The following is a 19,796-nucleotide window of genomic DNA, read 5'->3' as shown; positions in this document are numbered from 1 at the left end:
GTGGCTACAAGAGCAGGTCAGAGGCTAAGAATACTGTGGTCATTAACTCACCTGATGAGCCCCCAAAGCCTATCCACCATTTACGCAAGTCAGGAGTGGGATGGAATACTCCTCACTTCCCTGGATGGGTAAAGCTCCAACCATACTCAAAAGGCTTGGCACATTCAGAACAAAACAACCCACTTGATTGGCACCACATCCACAAATATGCACTTCCTCCACCACTTACTCAATAGCAGTGTACTATCTGCTAGATTCACTGCAAAAATTCACCAAAGATCCTTAGACAGCATCTTCCAAAGTCACAGGCATTTCTATCTTGAAGGATAAGGGCAGCAGATATATGGGAATGCCACCATCTTCAAGTTACCCTCCAAGCCACTCACCATCCTGACTTGGAAATGTATCACCATTCCTTCACTGTCGTTGGGTTAAATTCATAAAATTCCCTCCCTGACAACATTTTGGGTCAACCCCAGCAGGTGGACTGCAGCAATTCAAGAAGGCAGCTCACCATCACCTTATCAATGGCACCTAGGAACAGGCAACAAATGCTGGCCCACACACTAGTCCCACGAATGAATAAATTAAAAACGCTGAAGCTGGTTGGGTTGTGTATACAACCTTGTTAGACACTCCAGCATTAATGTCCCATGGTTGAAGTAGTTGGTCTGCAACAATCACAAACCACCTTCCTTTGGACTATGTGTGACTCCAACCAGTGGAGTGTTTTGATTTGATTCCCATTGACTCCTCCTGAACATGTGAAATGGGAGAAAGAGAGGCTGCTTGGCCCCTGGAGCCTGCTCTCCATTTTAAAAAAGGTGATGGCAGATTGGTTTGTGTTTTGAATACCTCATTCCCCATCTAGACCTGATAACCTTGGACTCCCATGTCTGTCAGGAATCTATTTACTGCAGCCATAACAATACCTAATGACCTCGTCTTCACAGCTTTCTGAGGCAATTTGTTCACAACTCTCCGAAACAAATAATTCCTGATTTCTGTACCAAAGGTGTGAGTCCTTATCTTAAAACAATTTCCCTTAATAAGAGGAAGCATCCTTTTCATGTCCTTCTTTTCAAAATCATTCAGGATCAGGATTTACATAAAGTTGCCTCTCATTTTTCTAAACTCCAGTGGAAACAATACAATCAATCCTCATAAGGTAAGATTTGGAGTTGCCAACCACCTGATGAAGGAGCAGCGCTTTGAAAGCTCGTGCTTCCGAATAAATCTATTGGACTATAACTTGGTATTTTGTGATTTTTAACCACTTAAGACAACCCACTCGTTTCAGGTGTCAATCCAGTAAACATCCTCAGAACCACTCCACCACCATTCCCTTCCTTAAATAAAGAGACCAAAAGTTAATGTCAGTGTTACGCACAATTGGTCAAATGTCATGATGTCAAGGGAATCAATGTCGCCTCGTTTCTGGAATTCGGTCCGTGTACATGGTTGCTTTGAGCATGTAATGGGGTCAGAAGCTGAGCGCAGGTACCTAAGCTGAAAACCAGCAAGCAATTTATTGGTGAATAATGTCGTTTGATAAAATGGTTAACAATACATTCCATAACTGTACTGATAATTGAGATTAAGGTGATAGAACAATAAATGGCCAGATTTGCTTTGTTTAGCAGTTTGTGGACAGAGCATAGCTGGGCAATTTTCCACATTGTTGGGTAGATCCAATTGTTGAAATTTTATAGATAGTTTAAGAACCTAACTCCTCATTATAGGTGAGACGTGATCAGGTACCATCGTCATTGTTGTATCTGACATACTCAGTAATTAATTAATGTTACACTGAGTGAATTAAATTGGCTGAAGAATAATGATTGTCAGAATCTTAGGAAATCTATCTTTTAGCATTTCGGCCTCAGATGGTTGTAAACATTTCAGGTTTGTCTTTTGCACCCACCTGATGATCTCCACTATGACTGAGGGTAGGAATGCTTATGGAGCCACCTCCTGGACTTGTTAGTTGTTTCTGCTGCCATCAGTGACTGCAGAACTTTGATCTGATTTATTTGCTAAGGAGTTGCTTGGCTCTGTCTGTAGCATGCTGTTTCTGCTGCTTATCATACCTCTGATGCAGTGTTCTAAATTCATCAGGTTGGGACTCATTTACCTAGTGCTTCTACTGATACGTTTTTCCATACGCTCCAGTGATTCTCTTGTTCACCAAGCTTGATCGAAAGGTTGAGTGGTCCTTTGGTTTATAGATTATGGTGGAATGTAATTCTGTTGGTGATAGTCAACACGCACCTCTGCAGTTGTCTAATATTAAATTTCATGATCTAAGTGGATCATTCCTTTCAACGATCCATGCAGGCACAATGGGCTAAATGGCTTTCACTGTGCTACATCATTATGTAGAAATTAACACAAGACATTCCATGCAACAACAATGTTATAATTTTAGCTGTTTCGATCTCAATTTGTTTCCAATTAGCTTCACAAAATGAGCTTTTACCTGTCGTGTCGATTTTTGACATAAACATTCGCTGGATACTGTTCCTTTAAAGATTAGCCAATTTTGCAAATGTACTTGCACCTCATAGTACCAAATAAAAGCTCACCAAGCAGGTGAAAGAGGAGGAGAAAGACTGAGAAAAAGGCAATTGGACAACAAAATGGGATTTCTTCATCATAAGTCCATTGGCATGGTTCATGGATTTGTTGCTACTCAAGATTGTGACACTCAGCAATCGTTTCATAGAACCATAGAAGGCCTATACTGTGGAAACAGGCCATTTAGCCCAACAAGTCCAACACAATCCTCCGAAGAGTATCCCACCAAGATCCTTTACCCTACCTTATTACTCTATATTTCCCCTGACTAATGCGCCTATTCTACACATTCCGGAATACTATGAGCAATTTAGCTTGGCTAATTCACCTAACCTGCACATTTTTGGACTGTGGGAGGAAACCCAAGCAGACACGGGGAGAATGTACAAACTCATTTGTTAGTATTCCTGTGACACTTTAAGGAAAAATGAAGTTTGATCTTTATTATCAGTCACAGCTTTGATTGTGTTCGATAAATGTCCTTAAAATTTTACAATTCAGCGATTAACATACCAAGTTGCTATGAAATTTATTTTTCTGCTATTTCACAGTAGCCATTAACCCTTTGACAATAAGTGAGTTATAACCTTCTAATGCAGTGGACCTGATGAAAGCTTCTTCCATTATTATTGCAGTACATCATCAACTTCATAATTTTCTATTATATGATTTTAAATCTCACCTTGACATTTGTTTATAATTTCTGAAAGGTAAAACCTCATTTCCAAGTAATGTCCTATATTTTAATGTAATATTACAATTTGAATATTTAACCACAAAGTTACAAAATAGCCTTTTCCTATTTTCCCATGTAAAGTGACTGGCTAGCTCAGCAAGTGGTCAGCACTGCTGCATCACAGCGCCAGAGACCGGGGTTCAATTCCCGCCTCAGGCGACTGACTGTGTAGAGTTTGCACGTTCTCCCCGTGTCTGCGTGGGTTTCCTCCGGGTGCTCCGGTTTCCTCCCACAGTCCAAAGATGTGCAGGTCAGGTGAATTGGCCATGCTAAATTGCCCGTAGTGTTAGGTGAAGGGGTAAATATAGGGGAGTGGGTATGGGTAGTTTGCACTTCGGCGGGTCGGTGTGGACTTGTTGGGCCGAAGGGCCTGTTTCCACACTGTAAGTAATCTAATGGTGTCAATACTCAGACAAGAAAGAAGCGCCTCACGTTATTGCAGAAAACTGTGAACAGTACAAGATACAAATTATACAAAACAAGACATGAGAAAGGCAATATTTGGCCTATTAGAGGGATTGATGAATTTCATTCAGTGTTGCTTACAAATCTGGCAACATCATCCCAACTTGCTCAGCTGAGAGAATGTTTTAACAGCTCCTGCTCATATTTTATTCCGTGCAAGTGAATTTAGGGGAGTTAACTGTCAACTGGCAATTCCTACATTACGTGCTCAACATAGCATCTCCTTAGCATTTCCCACAAGATGTGGCTGCATTGCCAAGATGTTTTCTTTATTATTTCAAAGGAAATGGGATCAGGACAAAGCTGTCTGTTCACATTGTGTTAGTTGCTGACTGACTTTCTCAGTAATGATTATAGCATTCTTAATTCAACGTCATCAATTCCATAAGGAATCTGTGGTAATGAAATCATGCCATCCATTAAAAGAGCATGATGGCCTTAGATCTTCTATTACATTCAGATATGTCACATTGTTAAGAGACGGTAGTATCTGAAGCATTGAAATCAGATTCTGTCAAAAAAATTGCGTTTAAAACTCTGTTCATCGGGTGGCATGGTGGCTGAGTGGTTAGCACTGCTGCCTCACAGTGCTAGGGACCTAGGTCCCATTCCACCCTTGGTGACTGTCAGTGTCGAATTTACACATTCTTCCCGTATCTGCATGGGTTTCCTCTGGGTGCTTTGGTTTCTTCCCACAGTCCAAAAATGTGCAGCTTAAATGGACTGGCCATGCTAAATTGCCTATAGTGTCCTGGGTTATGTCAGGTAGTTGGATTAGCCATGGGAAATGCAGGGTTTTAGGCTGGGGAGGTGGGTCTAGGTTGGATGTTGTTCAGATTGTTGGTGTGGACTCGATGGGCCAAATGGCATGCTTCCACACTGTAGGGGTTCGATGAATTGATTTTGAATTATTTTTGAAAGAATGAAGTTAATGAAAACACATTTCAGCATTCTCATAATCAAGAATATATTGATCCCTGTCAGGTTTTGAGGCATTGATCCCAGTATTGGTAATGTTGCCCAGTTACAATGCTCTATTATTCAAGATTTTGATTCTGAATACTATATTCACTCAAGTATTTTTTCTCAGTGTAAATGTCTTCACAGTTTCAGGTAACAATAGCTTTAAAGAACCATTTTTGCTACATTTGTGGAGCTGCAATTGTTTTTATGATAAAAATAACTAATCTCTGCTTTTCCTTCATGTTGCTTTTACAGCAGATCAATACTCAAAATAGCAGTGCGATTTGTGATTTAGTTATTTTGAAATCCAATTAACCTGTAGGTTGTCTCAATGTCTCTTAAATTACACTTTTGTTTTGTATTTCTAGTTGCTATTGCAAACTCCAGTCAATATTGTCTATAAGAAAATACTGATTCTGTCTTTGTTAGTTCATAGCACGTCAACCTTATGCATGTTTAATTGTCAGCTCTCCGACTTAAACTTACAGCTGTTACGCTGATCCTTTTAGTGATCAAGGACTACTCAGTTTTGGAATGTGAATGTTTTGCAATGTATTCTCTGAGTTACATTATCTTACAGCGTGTAAAATCTGGGGCCACAAGATCTGGGGGTAAAGTCACATGTGTGTGTGTAGAAAATTAGACCGATTAGTTTCATTATAAATACTGATGTCTGAGGTGGCAAAGTGGCTAGGTTGTTATCTACACACATAGGTTTACTTTGGGATATGGATTGTAATCTCACCACAAAAGCTGATGGAATTTAAAATTCTACTCTTTCCCTTCTCTCAAAGAATTGTGAGTCTGTGAAATTCACTATACCAGAATGCAGTGGACACTGGATAAACTTAAGGTGGAGATAGTCAGATCTTTAATTAGTAATGGTTATTAAGAGTGGGCAGGAAAGTAGAGTTGAGACGGCGATAAGATTGTGTTGAATGAATCCCGAGAGGCATAGATAAGGTGAATATTCAACATCTTTTCCCCACGGTAGAGGAGTCCAAAACTAAAAGGCATAGGTTTAAGGTGAGAGGAGAAGATTTAAAAGGGACATGAGGGGCAACTTGTTGGCACAGAGAATGGTACATACGTTGAACGATGGGTCAAATGCAGGCAAATGGGACTAGTCAGTTTAAGAAACCTGGTGACCACGGTTGAGATGGGCCACAAAGCCTGTTTCCATGCTGCATGACTATTACTCGATGAACAGTAGAGCAGGTTTGAGGGCATAAATTGTCTACTCCTGCTCCTGAATCTTTGCATAAATATTACGGGCACTTGGGGTCATTTGGTTTTGTCCCTATCTCTAAGTCAAAATTCTGGGTCCCAGTTCCAGATTCCCACGAGATGTGTCATCATGTATCCAACAGCATGAATGCAATTTATTTCCTATTACTTCCCTCAGCATTTATGTTTTCATAATCCCAGGAGAACAACTAGAGATACAACAACTACCTAGAAGCTATTAAATGCTAGAGGTTTGAAATTGATATTGATTGGACAAGAGTATTGAAGCAAAAGATAACTGATAGACTCCTGGCTATGTTTCCCTCTCAAGCTCAGTATATAAAAGAATGGTTAAAACTGTACCAGTGCCTGAATCTGAGCTGGATAAATGTCAAATTTCACAAAGTCATGATTGTCCAGTTGGCCCATCGCTATAGAGAGATTAATATCTCAACCACTCAAGTGTTGGGAAGCATAATATGAACATGTTCTTCGATCGCTTGCATGAAATTAACTCAAGTTGACTGGAACTGCTATACCTTAACCCGTGACCATGCAAAGTAGAAACTTCTTTGCAAAACTGCACATACCCAGATGTTTATTAATTGAGATATTTTTCAAGTGTTTCTGCAGGGAGATGGTGATGTAGTGGTGTTGTCCTCGGATTCACTGCCCATGTTCTAGGGACATGGACTCGACTCTCATCATGGCAAAATGTGAAATTTCAGATAATGAAAGTCTGGATTAGATGCCCTCCAATCTGTTGCTGTCCAAAACCCACCTGGTTCACTAAAATTCTTTTAGGATGGAAATCGGCCATCCTTGTCTGGCTTACATATGACTCCAGAGCAAAGTGGTTGAATTTGAACTGGTCCTGCAAGTAGTAATTAGGGCAATAAATACCGGGCCAGCCAATATTGCCACAAATAAATTTAATTTAAAAAATCAAAACATTATCTGCAGTATTGTCCTAATTATTGACCCAACATACTCCTGGCTCCTTCAATCTCTATCTCAGGTACAGGCAGCCTCTCTGAGAAGCTGCCTCCTGCTGAAATACTTTGGCTATAATGCACAGTACATAAGTCACTGGAAAGTGGTGCAACACATGAGCAACAGCTGCAAATGTGTTGCTGGTCAAAGCACAGCAGGTTAGGCAGCATCTCAGGAATAGAGAATTCGACGTTTCGAGCATAAGCCCTTCATCAGGAATAGGAGAGAGTGAGCCAAGCAGGCTAAGATAAAAGGTAGGGTCTTAGCCTGCTTGGCTCTCTCTCTCCTATTCCTGATGAAGGGCTTATGCTCGAAACGTCGAATTCTCTATTCCTGAGATGCTGCCTAACCTGCTGTGCTTTGACCAGCAACACATTTGCAGCTGTGATCTCCAGCATCTGCAGACCTCATTTTTTACTACAACACATGAGCAAGTTTCTTGTGCTTTAAGGGTAGCATCAGCAAATGTTATTTGTTGTGTTAGGCCACATGTTTGTCAGTAGAACAGAAGGAAACTGGTGCATTTGTTTGCTGCATGAACAACGGTTGAGATATATGTCAAGTGACTTAAATGTTTACCAACCAATTGTTTGGCTGACTAATGAGATTAAGTAACTGCAGTGATAAATTACATTTCCACGATTTATTCCTTTTTCTTGTGAATTAAAACAGGGGCAAGGAGTTGCTGGTATTCCTTGAGAGTTTAATCCAATCCAGTGTTCTTTGTATCATTCAGAAGTAAAATGAAGGAGAGACTTTCTTAGCTAACATGATTATGAAAATTTGCATTGGCACCAAACCAGCAAGTGGATATTTTCTTCTCCTTGTTGTAAAATATCCAAGGGTATTTCAGATTCTAAGGGTATCGTGAGATACAGGGAACAAGTGGTAATGGGGGCAGATTTGGAGCATAAGGGTGAAGTGAAATTTTTGTTTAAGTTCAGAAAGAGGGTCCTAAGTTCTGTTTGGTAAAGGTGTCGCCATAAGGAATTCACCAGTTGATACCAAAACCTTTGTTTCATTAATAAAGATGCAATGACTGGGCATGTTCTTACCTGTTTGCAAAGATCAGGACTGTGTGTATGGACTATATGTAGCTTCAAGCAAGTACAAGTCTAAGTGCATTTCTATGTGACGATGTGATAATGTCAATGGATTAACAATTGAGAACATCAGGCTAATGTTATGGGTCTGAATCCTGCCATGGCAGATGGTGAAATTTGATTTCAATAAAAGTCTAATAAAAAATCTTAGCCAAATGGTTGTTTGTTATTAAATAAAATCTGGTTCTCTAATGCCCTTTAGGGAAGTTAAAATGCCAACATTGCCTGGTCTAGCATGGTACTCCCAATGGTTTATAAATACTTATTGCAAGTACATTATGTTCTTTAGTGTAATTTTTTAAAGAACTGATCCATGATATTTGGCATAATTCAATTGCTTGTATTTGAAACAAGCTAATTGAAGCTGATAGCTAGGAGTTTTTAAAATATGCACTCATGAATATAGCACAAGTATTGTGCAGGCTGAAAATATCTACTATCTATTTTTGTTATTTTATTCCAGATGTAGAAATAAGTGAAATCATCATAGTCCCAGAAGACCACCCCTTATTAAATAGAGATGACTGGTGTTGAGTTTATCCAGAAGTCACAAAACCTTTGGTGCACAGAGGGTCACATCACCCATTCCTGATGAAGGACATATGCTGAAACATGGACTCTCCTGCTCCTCCTATGCTGCCTAACCTGCTGTGCTTTTCCAGCACCACACTTTTCAGCTCTGATCTCCAGCATCTGCAGTCCTCACTTTCTCCTCCATGGTAGTCTCAGCTAATGCAAGCCAATTAGCTCATTTGGTTGGAAGACTGGCTTGCAGTACAAAAGTGACTCCAACAGCCTAGATTCACACTGTCTGCGGTGACCTCCATGATCCTACCCTTTACTTGAGATGAGGCGAGCCTCAGATAAAGTCATCTCTCTCCGATGGAGTGGTAAGATGACAGCGACTTTGCCTTGTATTTTCTACGTACCACCCTGCTTACCCCAGACCCCAGGTGAGGTGAGGTGAGAAACTAAATCTCACTGGTCAAGCAGCAACATTTCGCCATTGGTGATGGAAAGGCAATCCCACTCATGCTGGTTTTGAAATAAATTCCTTTTCGGACAATGTTGCAACTTGCGGCATTGACCGGTCCTGCACACTCTCTGCTTTAACCGGGCAGAGTGGCCGTGCAATTTCACCTTCCAGCTATTGTCATTATTCCTAAATGTTAAATCGAAGGGACTCAATTTAGCGAAATGTTCCTGTCAGCTCTAGGGGTGAGTGAGTGTTCCTTGCGCTGATGTCAGTGAACTTAGTCCCGGTTATGTTGTCAACAAAAAACCTCATAAGACCTTTTGGTAAGTAGTGGATATTTAGCTGTTGTTCAGGTCACCATTTATCACTCAACAAATGTCGCTTAAGAATAGAAACCCGTGAAAGTTTCCCAAATTGACTGTTGCACTTTATAGCGCAAATCGGGACCATACTTTCACCCTCCACTGACTGTAAAACACGCCGGGACTCGCTGCGGGCATGACCAGGCGCTAGATAAATGTAAACCTTTCCCCTCTGTTTGGGAGTATCTGCTACCAGTGCGGGTTACCTGCATTCTCAAGTTGGGAATGAGGACAGTGTTGTGTGTTCGTGCTGAGGTGGGGAAGCGCGGGGACAGGACTATGACAATCTCTGTCTCTCTGTCGGCGGTACCTGCTTTGTCCAATATATCCACAGAGGGGTGCTGCAGCCTTAACACACCAAAAATTCAACACTCTCTCCTTCGCATCCGCTCAACGGGAGGGGGCGAGATGCTGAGCCGAACTGGGGAGGCAATGCTAAATCCCTCGCCTTGTTGGTGGTGGTCCTTCGCAGCTTTGTGGGGGATTTTTCCCCCCCTGAGGGGCACTGTAGCAGCTGAAACCGATTTCTCTTCATCTGCAAACACACACACACACACACGGCACACTATACTCCCTCTCTGATTCACCCTGAACCCCCATCTGCACCTTCTCCCCCATCGCTGTGGGAGCCTGTCCGGCTGAGATTCTGCACCCCATTTCCCCCGAGTTTGGAACAGTTTACGGGGAGGTCAGGAATAAATCGGGATTAAGTTGTTTTGGTGGATTCCTTCCTCGTCAGTTCCGGCTGTTTGTCCTTTCTGTGTGTGTGTGTGTTCACCATTGGGAGCGGTGGGTCAGGTGTAGCCTCTATCTGTGTGTGTGTGTGTGTGTGTGTCTGAGAGACAGAGGGAGAGTTGATATTGGAAGCGCAGGGAAAGGACTGTCGCTGATGTAGTGAGACTGGAACAGCCTCCAGCCCCTTCCCCCTCCGAGCAGAGGGAGAGCCAGGAAGGCAGCGTGTCCTGAATGCAGTATTTGCCCGGCTGAACCCCTCCTCCTGATGCCAGTGTCAACCCAGGAGTGATCGCACCGGCTCTAAAGGAGATGTTCTAACTGCATGTCGATTCACAGCCGGCGGGGTTGTCGAGGACGCCAGATCTACCCCTTCTAGAGCGGATAGGCCTCTCCCTCCCTCACACCAGGACATATCTCTGTCTCCCTGTATTCCAGCCACCTCCCTCAACCTCCCCCCCCCCCCCCCCACTCTCTCCCGGTGGAGCCTGTACGACCGGCGTCTGCGCCGAAGTTCGTGCCGTAGTCTCCAGAGCTGACTTTGTGATGGCTTCGCTGTATCAGAGGATCACTGGGCAGATCAACACCTCCAGGTCTTACCCAGCTCCCGCCGAGGCTAGTCACCTACTCGGTGGCCAGTGCAATGATGAGGACAACGGAGGGAAAACTGCACGGTCCCTGGAAGACAACCGAGCCCGGTACCATTACCAGCACAGAGCTGACTGTGAGGACGATGATGTAAGATGATCATTACCTGCTCCTTTTCTGTTTGGCTTCACGGACCGTGTGTGTGTATATGGCTGATCAGTGTATGCACACCTGCGTGCGTATATGCATCTGTGTGTGTGTGGCTATGTCAGCATATGTACACCTGTGTGTATGTGTGACTGTGTCAGTGTATATACACCTGTGTACGTGGCTGTGTGTGTATTTCCACTTGTGCGTGTCAATGACTATGTCAGTGTACCTGCACCTGTGTGTATGGCTGTGTCAGTGTATCTGCACCGGTGTGTATGGCTGTGTCAGTGCATTGGCACCTGTATATGTGTGGCTGTGCCAGGATAAATGCATGCACCTGCGTGTGACTGTCAGTATAAATGCACCTGTGTATGTGGCTATGTCAGTGCAGATGCATCCGTGCTTGTACCTGTGTGTATGTGCACCTTTGTGTATATGGCTATGTCATTGTATCTGCACCTGTGTGTGTATATGCACCTTTGTGTGTGTGTATGTACATGTGGCTATGTCAGTGTATGTGCATCTGTGTGTGTTTGTACCTGTGTGTGTGAACCTGTGCGTATATGACTATATCAGTGTGTATGCACCTGTGTGTATGAACCTGTGCGTATATGACTATGTCAGTGTGTATGCACCTGTGTGTATTTGAACCTGTGTGTATATGGCTATGTCAGTGTATGTGCACCTGTGTGTATGAACCTGTGTGTATATGGCTATGTCAGTGTGTATGCACCTGTGTGTGTTTGTACCTGTGTGTATGAACCTGTGTGTATATGGCTATGTCAGTGTATGTGCACCTGTGTGTGTTTGTACCTGTGTGTATGAACCTGTGTGTATATGACTATGTCAGTGTATCTGCACCTGTGTGTGTTTGTACCTGTGTGTATGAACCTGTGTGTATATGGCTATGTCAGTGTGTATGCACCTGTGTGTGTTTGTACCTGTGTGTATGAACCTGTGTGTATATGGCTATGTCAGTGTATGTGCACCTGTGTGTGTTTGTACCTGTGTGTATGAACCTGTGCGTATATGACTATGTCAGTGTATGTGCACCTATGTGTGCGTTTGTACCTGTGTGTATGAACCTGTGCGTATATGACTATGTCAGTGTATGTGCACCTGTGTGTACAGTATATGACTATGTCAGTGTATACGCACCTGTGTATATGTCAGTATATATACGTGTGTGTGTCCCTCCTGTGCGCCTTTCTGTCTTTTTCTGCTTCATTTGAACCTCTCGGGCCTCTTTCTCCCCAAATCGCTGTCTCGTTCAATCTCAGCAAGTTAACCAGGTATCAAGTTGCTCTGAAGTTTTCTATTCAATGACAAACTGCGTGCTTTGTTTGCTCGGCGATATATTTATAGACGGTAGGATTACAATCCATGTTATGTTTCTGTTGTCGCAAGAGACAATCCTTCGTCCTGGTTGAAAGTGTGTGTTCGGGGAGGTAGTGAGGGGACCCCTCCCGTATAAAGTAGAGCTCAGTTATACATTTGAATGTGGTGAACGCCGGACGCTGAGGATCTGTGGGGAAAAAATGATTCTTGGCTTTGCTGGAAGGAATCGGAAACCGTTTAAAAAGTTGTATTTACATATCGCCTTGGCAACCTGAGCATCTTTAATAGTTCTGGCCTGATCAGTGCAGGAGTGAAAGCTCCTGGATTGGTTTTCTGATTATTTTAGTGGCGTTAGTCTGTAAAATACTTGGGAGGAATCAAGCCACCAGCCCGCTAGCGGCTGTTGCTGCTGCTGATATTGTTAGGGTTTGAGCTGTTCCTGAAGGACGCGCGAGAAATGCAATTTGCTGCACGTTGTGTTGCTGTCGATGGGATCGTTAAGATGCAGGATGCCCTTTGGCTGGGTCCCTTCTAACCAAAACACAAGGCATTTCACACAGAATCTATTCAGCTTTCTCTTAAATACCTCTCGCACAGCCAACTGTATGACGGTCGAATGAACTCTGAACTCGGGGCAGATGCTCACAATCCTGGCCTTGTGTTAAGTAACATTTACACCGTCAAGAAGTTCATGTTTGTCCAGATTTTTCTCCCCCCCCCCCCTCGGAAAATAGGTCACACTATTTTATGGCAGCCTTTAACATTTTGTTTTTCTCCTCTGGATTTCTTTTTAAAAAATCTATCTCACCAAAGCAGCCTGATTGAGATCTAAATTCGAGATTAAGAGTGAAGAGCAGAGATCTGCTGAGCTTGGTATGGTCCATCAGTCACTGTCTCAGCAGCGTTGGGTCTGGGGGTGAGGGTGGGGGGGGGGTAATCGTGCCTTTTAGACAAGCGATTGTTGGATCTTGACAAATAAGTTCATTACATTTTCTTCTCCGTGACGTCGCTGCACACGGCCGTGTTGCCATGAAATATTTAAGTTGCGTTCAGATGAATCTCTTGAAAGTGTGATCAATCATCCTAGGACAGCACATTGTTGGGAATGTTTGGATCCCCTTGGGCTCTCTCGTCTGTTACATTCTCGTTTTTTTTTATTTTAAAAAAAGAGACTGGTCCCCGGGGGTGTTGTCAGACATCTGCCGAGCTTCTGTAACCTTTCCTGTTTCTTTTTAACTTTTCGAGTCGGTGCTCCGTTCAGCTCAGGACTCAAGGTTAAATTGTGAGACCCAGCATTGGGCAGGGGTAACAACTTTCGCGCGAAAAGATTGCAGTCTTGAAATCAGTTAGGTGTCTTTATTTACCCCATTAGCAGCACTTGCTTGTTGTTTGGGCGGGCTAAGGTTCATTTATACCGCCGGTACATTCAGAGGGAGTAGTTATTGACTGGACGTCAATCCCCCGGGGAAGCTGGTGCGGGCTGTTTACCTCGAACGCCTCTCTCAATAACCACACATATGCGAATAATGACAGGATCAGGGACAGAACTGACCACGGTAAAACCAAAACAGCATTACCCTACCAAGAACAACGAATAAAAGCCACGTTTTGTGCCAGAAACAGAAACAGAGATTGCTGGAAAAGCTCATCAGGTCTAACAGCATCTGTGGAGAGAAATCAGAGTTGGTGTTTCGACCCGACTCTGATTTCTCTCCACAGATGCTGCCAGACCTGCTGAGCTCTTCCGGCAATCTCTGTTTTTGTTTCTGGTTTACAGCATCCGCAATTTTTTAATTCTTTTATTAACTTTGTAATTTAGCCACTTTTGCCAAGAGATTGAGAGGTTATTACAGAGCTAAAATGTACTTTGATTTAGAATTTTGGAAGTACAGGCTTAAAAAATACAAGTGTATGTTGAATAGTTCAGTCAGTGTGATTTGAAGTTTTCTTTGCAACTTCTGGTAATAGCAAATCAGGGCCGTTAGTGGCATGAGCAGTAGGGATGCCCAGAAGTAGGGGCTTTGATCAGTAAGTTTGCAGACAGTATGAAAATTGGTGTGGCAGGTAATGGTGAAGAGGATAGCCTTAGATTACTGGACGATAGAGACTGGCTGGTCAGATGAGCTGATCAGTGTTCAATGGAATTCAATCCAATAAGTGAAACTTGTCACACTTGGGCAGAATAAACAGGAGGAGGGAATACACGATGAACAGTTTCACCCTGGGAGGGTCAGAGGGACCTTGGTGTGCGTGTACACTGAACCCTTAATGTATCAGGACAGCTGCATAGAGTGGTTAAGAAGAAATATGGCGTAGAATTTATGAGCAGGGAGGTCATGGGGAATTGTGTACACGTTGGTTAGGCCGCAGCCAGAGTGTTGTGTGCAGCTCAGGAATGCACATTACAGGAGGGATGTGACAGCGCTGGAGGGGGTTCAGAGGAGATTTACCAGGATGTTGCCTAAGCTAGGGAGTTTCAGTTATGAAGAGAGGATTGGACAGACTGGAGTTGTTTTGGTTTAGAGACGAGGAGACTGAAAGGGGGAAATGATGGAGATCTGTAAAATTAGGAGGGACGCAGCTAGGATAGACAGGAAAAAAAACTTTCCTCTTGATGGAGGGTTAAATGATGGCAAAGGGTGGGGGGAGGGGTTGTTGTGCATAAATATTAGGGAAGGGCAGGAGGTTTAGAGAGGATGTGGGGGTTTGCTTTCCACCCACAGGGCGGTGGGAGCCTGGAACTCAGTGCCTGTTAGTGTGGAAAAGGCAGAAACTCTCTCCATATTAGGGAAGTATTTAGATATGCACTTGAAATGCCAAAGGTTACAAGATATTTGAGGTTATGGGCCAAGTGCTGGAAAATGCAATGAGAATAGTTTTGTGGTTATTTTGACTAGCACAGGCACAAAGGACTGTAGATCTCTATGATTACTGATGGCACTAAGTAATCCTGGTCTTCGGATAGAAAGCTGCTGCAGTCTGGCTTCATCTTATTGGAACTCAATTCTCATTCAACAATTGCATTGTAATTCATTATTCAATCAGTGCGACCTGTAAAACATAGATAGCATACCATTTCAAGATTTTCCCACAGTTTCATTGTCTTGTTGACCAGTATCAGCTGTAGGCCATAGTCTAAACTGAAAAAAAATGTATGATTGTAAATTGTAATGGTGGCTGCAAGTTAAATTAGCAAAGCTGCAGTTGCAATCAGGTACTGCCACTAGCTGCAGAGTCAATAATTACATCCGCTTTAGGACACGAATTAGTACAGTAAGTTGTATTTCTAGAACTGCTGTACTATCGTAACATATCACAGTTACTTCACAAAAGACCTATGAACAAAATTTAATACTGGTCACAAGGGAATACTGTTGTAAATGACAAAATGCTTGGTGAAACAGGTAGGATTTAGGACCACCACAAGTGACAAAAGCAGCGACAGAGCCGGGAGGAGATTTTAACAAGAGAATTCTAAACCTTAGGGCCTCAGCAGCTAAAGCTGAGATTGCCAAAGCTGAAACAATTAAAATGGAGGTAGCTCAAGGACAGAATTGTCAGAGGTAAACAAGCAGGAGGCTGGAAGAACATAGCAAGCCAGGCAGCATCAGGAGGCTGGGGGAACACAGCAAGCCAGGCAGCATCGGGAGACAGAGAGCACAGCAAGCCAGGCAGCATCAGGAGACTGGGAGAACACACAAAGCCAGGCAGCATCAGGAGGCTGGGAGAACATAGCAGGCCAGACACCATCAGGAGGTGGAGAAGTCAGTGTTTTGGGTGTTTAAAGTTATACCTGAAAAGTTGACTTCTCCACCTCCTGATGCTGCCTGACTTGCTGTGCTCTTCCAGCCTCCTGCTTGTCTACCTTGGATTCTAACATCAGCAATGTTTTTGTCTCTAACTCAGAGAGCAGATATTTTGTAAAATTGTAGGGCTTGAGTAAGTTACAGGGATAAGGATGGTCAAGGGTAGGGAGGCATTTGAAAAAAAGGTGGGAATTATGCAATGGTGGTATCTCTTCACCAGATGTCAGTATAGGTCAATGAGTAGGACTGAAGGGTGAACAGGATATGAAATGAGTTAGGACATGGTGTGCATTAGGATATGAGCAGCAGACGTTGAGATGACTCCAAGCATAAGAAGTGTAAAACACAGCAGTTGACTCAGATTGCATTGGAATAGTCAAGGCTCATGGTGTCAAAGGCAAGGCTGAGGTTTTCAGCAGAACATGAGCTGGTTCAAGGTAAGGTTAGGGAATCTTATTGAGGTGGAAATAGTCAGCCTTAACTGATCATGGAGTCAAATATGACACTGATATAATTACCAGGGACAATGTTTGTAATTGGATAACACAGAAGCGTTCCAGGTCGTCCCTTGTGTTTGTATTTTGTTTTGAATTTGACATCTTCACTCTTTTGGCTGGTTTTCAGGGGTGACAATGTTTCAGAGTATGTGTTCATAATACCATCATGATTTATTTGAATTAAGAAGTCCCCTAAGAATAATGTTCAGGAATATACTTGATATGCTTGTGTCCAATTAAAATAATTCATGATAATTCATTTACTTCATAAAGCCCAGTTAGATTTTCAAGGTCTGTTCAAATAAAGGACAGTTGGCTGTAATTTTGGAACACGGAATTCAAATTTGAATACAGAGACTCTACTCTAAACACTTCCAGAATTAATGAAAGTGAAGGCGAGATAATCAAATTGATGCAAGTTATATGATAAGTCATTGATACTTCGGCAGTTGATCACCTTTATTGGACACTAAGATTAAATTGCAGCTTGAACTCAGTCTGTCTGGCTGTTTGTTTAATTATAGGAACTATTCCAGGATATTTATTAAGTGTTAATTTGGCTGCTGTGCCAGTGCCAGATGTCATCATGCTTCAAGAGCTTGGTGTTCAATGTGCTTCAAAACACTCTTGATGGTGACACACAAAATATTGCGTGTATTTTTATGCTGGTTGTAACATTTCCTGGGAATCAACTATTGTTTTATTTTTAAGTTACTACGTGTTAACAATATCATTGAATCCCAAAAGTGTGGAAGCAGGTCATTTAGCCCATCAAGTCCACACTGACCTTGCGAAGAGCATCCTGCCCAGGCCCACCCTGCTCCAGCCTATAGCCCTGCATTTCCCTTGGCTAATCCACCTAGTCAGCATATCCCTAGACACTATGGGAATTTAGCATGGCCAATCCAACTAACTTGCATGTGTTTGGATTGTGGGAAGAAACCTGAGCACTCGGAGGAAACCTGTACAGACACTGGGAGAATGTGCAAACCCCACACAGTTGCCTGAGGGTGGAATCAAACCTGGGTCCCTGATGCTGTTAAGTAGCAAAGCTAACCACTGAGCCACCGTGCTGCCAAGATTATGTCAGAGTTATTGGTCTATGTTCTATGAATCAACAACTCTACTTAATGTTATTGATGTTATTACAGAGTGTTGGATCATTCTTGCAAACAATTAACTGTACATTACAGAGGGAGGGGATGTCATCGTATTAATGTCACCAAACTAGTAACCCAGAGGCTGTGGAGATACAAGTTCAAGTACAGGTTTCAGTTCAATTGATAAACCTGAATAAAGAAAAAGAATATTTTCGAGAACAACAAACCTTGTTGAACCTGAAGAGGATAGGTGTGGAGAAGTTGTTTCCTGTCCCATCTAAGACACATGTGAGGTTTTTTTTTCCTCATGGAGGGTCAGGAGTTTTTGGAACCTCCTTCCTCAAAACATGGTGGAATCAGAGTTTTGAATCTTTTAAGGCAAAGGCAGATTGATTCTTGACAAGCAAGGGGTGAAGGCTTATTGGGGATAGGAGGAAATGTTGAGTCAGTCATGATCTTATTGAATGACAGAGCAGGCTGGAGGGTTGGAGTGGACTCCTTCTAACTTGCTCAGGAATATTTTTTGAAGACAAATCATGGTTCAGATACCTTTTATAAATGAACCACAAAACTGTTTCTCCTGAGTACTGCCAATATGGACCAGTTCTTTACAATTGGGATTGGGATTTAATTATGAAATGAGACAAACAGGTAGCCTCACCCTCTTCCATTATTCACGTGATACTTTGATTTAATTGCTACTTTTAAATAATTTCCAGATCTGTTTTTGCTACAAAAACCTTGCATGTCTTTGCACTGCCTAAGTCCTAAGTTCTGGAATTCCCTCTTTAAGCACCTCTATCTCTCATTTCACCATTAAAACATGCCTTTAAAACCTACCTCTTTGACCAAACTTACATTCACAACTCATAATATCTCCTTGTGCAGGTAGATATAAAATTCTCTTTAACAAATGTTCCTGTGAAGTGCCCTGGGATATCACTGCTGTTAAGGTACTGTTATATATTCACCAACAGACTATTTCTATTTTTACTTTCAGAATTGGCATTGGAAAAGTCTAACACTACTTAAAAATATCTTGCATCAAAGAAATGAAATCTGTGATGAGCAGTAGAAACACAAAGTGATGTGCATTACAGAAATTAAACAAGACACTTGACAATGGAATAAAGAAGGATATAGATAGAGTTAATGATAATCGTCTTTTCCCGAGGATGGGGCATTTCAAGATTGGGGGCACATTTTAAGGTGAGAGGAGAGAGTTTTAAAAAGGATATGAGGGGCAAATCTTTCACACAGAGTGTGGTTCACAGATGGATTGAAACTCCTGAGGAAGTGATGGATGTGGGCACAATTACAACGTTTAAAAGACAATTGGATAAGTATATGAACAGGAAAGATTTGGAATGGTATGGACTAGAAGTAGGCAGGTGGGATTATGTTCAGCACAGACTGGCTGGACCAAAGAGTCTGTTTCCATGACTCAATGACTATGACTTTCTGACAATGATGGGAAATTAGTTATAGTAACACACTTAAGATGGTAGATTTAATCACCTTTGTAAATAATTTGTTCTCTGTAACATTTCTCTGTATCCATTATTTTCCACTTGGAACTTTCAGTGATTCATTGAGTTGCTGCTGAGCAATGGAAAGTACCTTTTACAGGTGATGAACATATTGAATCAGTGCTATCAAAATGAGTAACCCAGTGACTTTACTTTGGTTCATTGGCGAGAACATTTTAAAAATGACATTGTGACCAAAATTCATGGCCCCTACTTGTAGCATTGGAGCAGTGCCAACATTCCTACCCAAAGTAAATAAAAGCATAGCAAATCTTATTTTGTCATAATTAAGGAATTAAAAAGTTACTTAAGCTTCTAAAAATTGTTTTTTTCTAACCTGCCAAATGGATCTTTTAGCATAATAAGCAAACATCAAGAACTAATTGAAAATAACCAGTGCAGGGGAGAGTCGTATAATGCAATTGCAAATGCCACTGTAGTCAATGTTATATTTGCAGAGCTGAGAAAAGTGAGCAACAGTTTATTTGGTTTGATACGCACAACACAGTGCATAGTTTTCGTCCCTCTTCTATGTCCACAGAACAGGCAGATGAGGTATTGTGAAGTGGGTATGATCAAATAATTGGAAAACCCACTAAACAGGATCATGACCTTTGAGTTTTGGAGCTGGGACGTCATGTAAAGATTGTGCAG

The 19,796-nt window shown here is 42.2% G+C and overlaps 1 protein-coding gene across 1 annotated transcript in view; it reads left to right on the top strand.

The window, feature by feature from the left end:
- Positions 1 to 10,680: 10,680 nt before the first annotated feature.
- dpp6a (dipeptidyl-peptidase 6a) overlaps positions 10,681 to 19,796 on the top strand; it is a 1,150,594-nt gene continuing 1,141,478 nt past the window's right edge. The window contains exon 1 of the mRNA XM_060825137.1: positions 10,681 to 10,872. Coding sequence (XP_060681120.1) covers positions 10,681 to 10,872 — 192 coding nt within the window. The remainder of the gene's footprint in view (positions 10,873 to 19,796) is intronic.

Source organism: Hemiscyllium ocellatum, chromosome 5, assembly GCF_020745735.1.
Source record: "Hemiscyllium ocellatum isolate sHemOce1 chromosome 5, sHemOce1.pat.X.cur, whole genome shotgun sequence".
NCBI classification, from domain to species: Eukaryota; Metazoa; Chordata; class Chondrichthyes; order Orectolobiformes; family Hemiscylliidae; genus Hemiscyllium; species Hemiscyllium ocellatum.
This window is presented reverse-complemented; position numbering and strand designations above follow the sequence as displayed.